This window comes from Platichthys flesus, chromosome 10 (assembly GCF_949316205.1).
Source record: "Platichthys flesus chromosome 10, fPlaFle2.1, whole genome shotgun sequence".
NCBI lineage: Eukaryota > Metazoa > Chordata > Actinopteri > Pleuronectiformes > Pleuronectidae > Platichthys > Platichthys flesus.
Genome location: NC_084954.1, coordinates 2,684,227 through 2,691,413, shown reverse-complemented (window position 1 = coordinate 2,691,413; position 7,187 = coordinate 2,684,227). Strand labels below are relative to the sequence as shown.

The window sequence follows — 7,187 nt, the reverse complement described above, 5'->3', positions numbered from 1 at the left end:
TCGATGGAAAGTGTGACAGGTTATGTCGGCAGTTTTGGAGCTGGCTTCCTGTCAATAATCCCACATCTGTTAGAAATGATGGCGCCCCGAGTCACAAAGTGCAACAGAGTGACGCTAATATGGTGCTGGCAGCCTGCGAGTGCCTGTGGTGCCAGGGAAGCCTTGTTAGCCAGGTGGTGTTGATACCAACCGTAGCCGGCTCAGCGCGCACACAGAAGCAGCTGCGGCAAACAGAGGAACTAAAGCCTTTAAGCTTGTTCAAAGTGGTACTGAATTTTAACCAGAGCTGGAAGAGCTGGGAGATTTCATCTTGATTAATCTGGAGGATTTAATTCCGTGTGAAGGCACGGGATACCCCACCTTCAGTCAGATACGATTTCAGAGGCGGAGGAGACGTGTTATTCTCATACACAGGTTCACATCACTCTCCTCTCAACAGGGGCGCTGCAACATCGAGGCAAAGCAGGCAATTCCCTGGGGGCCTTAAGATAAGAAGGGGCCCCTGAGAGTGGCTGATCCAGAGCAAAGAATAACCCTCTTAAATACATGATCATCTCTGTATAGAAGACTCTTCATCTCTTGATTTCTGTCAGTTTTGGTTGAAGACTAGAATGTCCATCATGTACTATGTGTTGTTGGGGGGGGGGTTGGATTAGGTCCCTCTTGCCTCCTGACTCAGACTGTGCATTGCTGCAGTTTCAGCCTCTGTCTTAAAGCACTTGGTTCTAGCCCCTGTCACAGCAGACTTTGGGCTTTTAAACCCTGCAGAGGTTTTAAATTCACACATGGGAACTTTCAGGTTAGTGTTTGTTTGACGGAGGGAACTTGAAACCGAGGTTTTCTGTCCGAGTCACGTCTTTGCAGCACATTCACTGTGGGCGAAGAAAGAGCAACAAAAACAACACTAAACGCTTTGAAGCTCTGTAAATGGTGGGCGATGGGACCGCTCCACCCACACTTATGCTCGATAACATACATTTACCAACCCAGAGGAATTCCTATCATCATCACCATCATTATCATCATCATCATCATGCCCCTTCAAGGAATTTCCTTTTTCTCTCGCAGCACGCATTCACATCGAGGGCAATTGAGCGACGATAGTGTTTTATGTTTATTTGGGACGAGAGTAATGTCTGAGAATGTCATTAGTGGTGGTGATTGCTGCCTGTGAGACTGGCGGGGGGAGGAGTGGACAATTACTGTGTGAGAACCAATCAGGAGGCAGAGGCGGTCGACTGGTCATCATTTCCAAACGTGAACAACTTTGCTCGTCCAGACAAAAAAAACAAAGCCCCAGAGTTTTCTAACTTTCAGGGACTCAAAAAAGATTCAGGGACTCGAAAAACTCCCGGATGGTTTGGATGGCAGGCGCAACCAAGGCAGCAGTGATTGGAGGTGTGGGGCAAGAAGACTTGTGTTGTTTTGTGTGTGTGTGTTTGTGTGTGTGTCTGTGTGTGTACAGATGAGAGTGTGCTGATGAGGCAGCGGAGACGCACAGGAGGGTTGAGTGCTTCGATGGGAAGTGGTCAGAGTTGGTGTTATGATGGGATGGAAGGGTATTACAGGATCTGTGGCACTTTCCATCGGCAGCAGCGAAGCTCTTCAGAAAACGGAGAAAACAGCAAAGAGCTGCTCATGACAGTGACCCGACAGGTTCAGCTGGCAGAGCACTCACTCCCACGCACGACACGGAGAGGATCTCGGATTGAAATGTGTTCAACAGCCATTTGGCAGCTTGGACGCTTTGTCAGACGTATTTAGAGTTAAATTACTTGAATTAAATAATTGTAGATCAGATTCTTTAATGTTTTTATTACTATAATTACCGTGGCACATAATCAGTGGCTTTTCAATTTCTTTGTTGCAATGGGATAAGTTTTTTATTTTATTTTGTAGCATGGCGATCTGAGTGGGTTTATTAAAAACATCACATTTAGTCACTTGGCTCAGTTTGCTTTTAAGACTCCCTAACTGCAAACGCAGGTTTGAACTACATTTGGTTTGAAATAGAGTCACTGAAAGCAGAAGAGGAGGATATGCAAATGGTCAATTACTCATGCTGTAGCAGTGGGATGCTTCCATTGATCCGTCCTTGCACCTGCAGCTAAAGCACCGTACATGACATCTGGAAAAATATACTAAGGAACTAATTAATAAATGAATAAAGAGGAATATAGCGGCAACTTAACTTTTAGATAGAAGCGAGAGTACATACAACAAATGATCTAGAATATAATGAAACAATTGAACTATCTGATATACAAAAAAAAACACCAAAGACAGATAAATCCCAGTGGGGGGGCGGCAGTTACCATTTTGAGTGGGGACAGTATCAAGATGACATAGCGGACCTCGCAGCAGTTCTCTCCCCAGTTCTGAGGCCTCTCCAGGCGGGAGATGCACACGTGACGCCTCTGGAGATGCTTCACGTTGCATCTGGAGCAGAGAGAGAGAGGAGGAGGAGGAGGAGGAGGAGGAGGAGGAGGAGGCGGAGGAGGAGGAGGAGAGGAGGAGAGGAGGAGGAGGAGGAGGTTTTATAAATGTCAACACCTCACCTTGCCCGCATCGCCCTTCATTTCCATAGATTAACCTCTTTCTCTCCAGCAACAGTTAAACAGTATTCATGGGCAAGCCTGCTATGACTTGTACACACACACACACACACACACACATGCACATAATAGGAAAACAAATAGCAAAATATACCTCACACAGGAGTTAAATATTAAATTAATAGAAACGTGAAGTAACACATTCACACATTCTACTTTGATGATTCTGTATTTTTCAGTTAAATGTTTTATTGCTTCAGTTAAATGATTCTAAAAAGCATTGCCACCTAGTTGCTGCCTGTACTAGAAGTCATAAACCCTGCCTCCTCCATGTTAGTGAAAGGGACTCTGACTAAGCTAAAGATCTAAATAATCATTAAATACATTTTCCTTAGATATGATTTCTTACTTTACCTAATAATATACTTCATTACTCATTTGGGTGAGATGTCTTTGTAGGTATTTCTTGCAATACATATTTAATTCCATAAACCTCCTCTCGACTGGCTGATCTGTTATTGACTAAATCCGCTCATCTTCAGATCCAACATGCTACATGCACATACACCTCAACTTACAGGATGCAGAGCCAGGACTGCTGGTACTGGATCCCGGTGGCCGTGGCCGTCACCCCCTGGATCGTCTCGGACAGCAGGTGAACTGTGGAGCAAAGGTCAGAGATCAAACACATGTTGGATCGACCTCGCGTCCAGTTGGATCTTCCCACACACACACACACACACACACCATGATGAACGCCTTCTTGTCTGTGCAGGCCTTGATAGCACCAGCAGTGTCATCCGAGCCAAGTAGGTTTGACAGCCTCTATTGTTGAAATCTGGATTATTTATGCATTTGACAATAAAATCTGACTCTGATTTCTTTATTTCAGTTTGATGGTGTCAGCCAAATTCAGGGCTTTCTTCTGCTGTGCCAAGCGTCTCAATGTGACGTCTACATCACAAGAGTCTAACGAGCTCGCCTTCTGCTTCAGACCGCGGTGCCAGTCGGCGCTGTGTGCAAACACCGCACCACCACACGCTAATAACAAATGTCCATCCAACCCCGGAAAACGCCAACGCTCATGTTAGCGGAGTAAAAAAACACATTTCATTATGCTGCCATGTTTACGCAGCACAAATCATTAAACGTGGGAAACCAGCGGCACGGCTGAAGCCAGCTTGCTGCTTCCTAATAAGAGGAATTTCCCCTCAGACTCACGTTGACAGAGACGAATAACAGTGGTATGGGGGGGGGGGGGGGATTCTTCAGCAGCGGTGACTGTCCCAAACCCCCAGAGAGGATTCAGCGTGCCTTGGCTTGCAATGTCCTCTTTGATTCATTAGTGCTCCACAAATTACAGGGTTGTATCTTAAGCAGCGGGGACGATCATTTCCGTACCATCATTCAGATTTTCCCTGCCGGTGGTTTCTCTCTCTCTCTCTCTCTCTCTCTCTCTCTCTCTCTCTCTCTCTCTCTCTCTCTCTCTCTCTCTCTCTTGCTCTCTGTCTGTCTATCCTTCCCTCTATCACTCTCCCTTTCTCTCCCTCTTCCTCTCCATCTCATCAATAAAGTATCCTCCATTCATGCCAGAAAATGATGGGCGTCACCATGACAACAGTATCACAGTGCTCAAGGAGTGAGAGAGCCAGGAATGAGCGAGAGGGGGTGGGGGGGGGTGGGGGGGGGCAAACAAGAGAGACAGAGGAATAAATGAGAGAGAGAGAGAGAGAGCATGAAGATAGAAAGAGGCCTATAGAGAGGGAGAATGAAAGAGGGTGGAAGACCGAGCGAGGCAGGAAGAAAAGGAGAGAATAGGGTGACAAGGAGAGAGACGAGGAGAGAGAGGAAGAAGGGGGAGAAATTCAGAGAGAGAAAGAGAGAGAGAACCAAATGGAGAAAGGAAAATGTTAGAGAAAGACAGACAGGAGCTATGAAGGACAAGACAGAAAATGAGAGAGAGACAAGATGAAAAGGAGAGCGAGGGGGAGACAGAGAGGTGAAGGAGATGGACTGGGATTCAATTCAATTAACAGCAGTGAGCCTGACAGCCATGTACTAATCAAAAACCATCCAATTTCTCATTGATGTCGGGGGCAGAAAGACACAGAAAGAGAGAGAGATGCAAACAGACAAAAAGAAGATTAAAAGATAAAGAGGGGATGAAAAGGAGGGAGACAGGAGGTGACACGAGAGGAGAGGGAAGAACAGAAACATGGAAAAAGAGAAGGTGTGCGTGGGGAGGTCCAGGTTCCACCAGGAGGAATCAACCTTCACAATAAAACAATGTCTCTAGCCTGTGAGTCCTATGTTTGTTGTATTGTTTACATCTGATCTGGTAATTTAAGAAGCACACTAAAGAATTCTGTTCTACACACGTCCTGTGGTCGTCAGCTACGTGGGCTGATTCTACCTGAACTTCACATTGATCTCACAAGAGGTCACTCCTGACCCTGTCCTACACTGGTTTGATCTGAATCTGATTGATCAGATATGAGATATTACATCAAATCACCAGCAAACCTGAAGTGAATGTGAGCGGACACTAGCTGCTGCTGAGCGGCCGCTGGTTTGATCAATGCAATTAAGTGGGAGACGGCTGGAAGACACACACACACACACACACACACACACACACACACACACACACACACACACACATGATACTTGTCAGTTATGTGAAGATTTCTGCACAGTTTCGTCAGATTTTTTATGCAAACACGGCTTTTTCCACAGACAAAAAAACCCACAGACGCTCACACGTAGCATATCAAATGTGACAAACTTCAATGGAAACTGATGAGAAATGTGACGAGGGGCGAGACCGGATGGCTGCATCGGCCCCTTTGATCTTCCGGGATTGTTGGTGAACTTCTTTAACCGCATTATCCACGCGGTTTGGTTGGAGGGGGGGGGAGACACAGATTGCACATTTCTGTGAATCACATGAGGACGAGAAGACGCAAATCGATAAATACGCTTAAAGTAACGGGGATGTTAATATTGTGTCTGGTTGATGTGTGTGAACGGGCCACGAGTCCCTTCAGCGACGAGAGACTCCTTATATTATGCTCAGAGGTGACCTCAATAAAAAACCTCCTGATCTCGTGCTGCCTACGAGATTAACTGAGCAACCGTTGCTTTACGTGCCAGCAACACACACACACACACACACACACACAGACACACACAGGAAGTAAAATGAAGGGTTGCCTTCAAAGCACGAGCTGCGGAGGGAGCTTTGAAGGAGGTGATTAAAACCTCGGAAGGCTCCATACAGCACTGACAGATGACACACTTACTGTATATGAGGTATCCATCATAGCCAATAACACACATGCGAGGTTGTCGCATGATGATGAGGGAGGGGGGGGCCACTAGGACTGGGTCAACAGTGAAAACCTTGTTATCGAGGGAGGTTGTCAATTCTAATCTCCCACTCGCCTGCATTAAAACAAATTACATCACAGCTAAATAAACCAGTGTCCTGCAGGCATATAGCGCACCATCAAAGTAGAGTGCTTTCTATATGACGAGGTGTATTTCAAAAAACTAATTACCTGAGTGTAAGTTGTTTAAAACACGGGAGGATTGTTTTTTCCCTTCCAGCCAAGAGCATCGTTTTAAAGCCAAATCACTTTGTTAATTTGAATCTTATCACTTCAATCTTAATCAAATTGAAGAAGTAATTTAAGTCCCTTCCAGCTCAAAGTATTCACACAATACCGGCAGTGTTTTTTTTGTCCGTGGGGCTTTTTGAGAGGGAACTGGACAATGGGTCCGCTGGAGGGAGAGGCGGTTGATTGGAGGGCCGGCTGAAGAGGCATTGATATCTGTGACCGGGGAGGGATTGCTGGCGTCTGTAATCATTTGATGACTCGATGCATCGACCCAGTCCCGAGTGTGGGGAGAGGAGCACAAACGGCATACTGATGGTGATTGGTACAGAAGCAAACCACTGATTGCAGCCTCACGGCGGCTGATGCTGACATTTTCATCCAATTAGCAAAGCTTACCGTCATCAAAGAAAACGAAACTTTGAGACTTGTCTGCATGGGGAGAAGGGAGGAGAGAGAAGAACCAAGAGGAGAGACCAGAGAGTCAGTTCATCGCCTTCTGATCACCAGGCGAGCACTTTCTCAAGACTTCACACAAACATACGCAGAGAAAAGGACACTCGGATACACACTATGCAACCCCCCCCACCCCCCCACCCACCCACCCACCCACACACACACACAGAAAGACACACTCCCCGGTTGACAGGCACACACATAAATATCTCTGCTGAACAGAAGCTTCATTTCCTGCCTTCCTTTACCTCATGCATATTAAATATCATTTTCCAGAGAAATCCCTCAATGTCTCGTCTTTGTCGGCTGCGGAGAGATCTTATCTTGATTACCGTCTACAGGCTATTACCAGAGATTGGATTTTATCACTGATAGCGGTTATGTGTTCAGCCGGTAGAGAGAAACCCAGCGATGTCAATGAAGACATCACGACGAGGGAAAGATGACACGTATGGCGTCTATTTTTCATCTGGTAAAGAGCTTGAATTAATGGCTCCCATTTAGTATTCTGATCATTCCCACAGAATGTTAGGGAGAGATTTCCACGGTGAAGAGTCGC

General features: G+C 46.1%; 1 protein-coding gene across 1 annotated transcript in view; it reads right to left on the bottom strand.

Moving 5' to 3' along the window:
• slc4a11 (solute carrier family 4 member 11) overlaps positions 1-7,187 on the bottom strand; it is a 63,525-nt gene that overhangs the window by 16,751 nt on the left and 39,587 nt on the right. Inside the window, exons 6-7 of the mRNA XM_062397452.1 lie at positions 3,134-3,215; positions 2,316-2,439 (exon numbers count right to left, since the gene is read on the bottom strand). Coding sequence (XP_062253436.1) covers positions 2,316-2,439; positions 3,134-3,215 — 206 coding nt within the window. The remainder of the gene's footprint in view (positions 1-2,315; positions 2,440-3,133; positions 3,216-7,187) is intronic.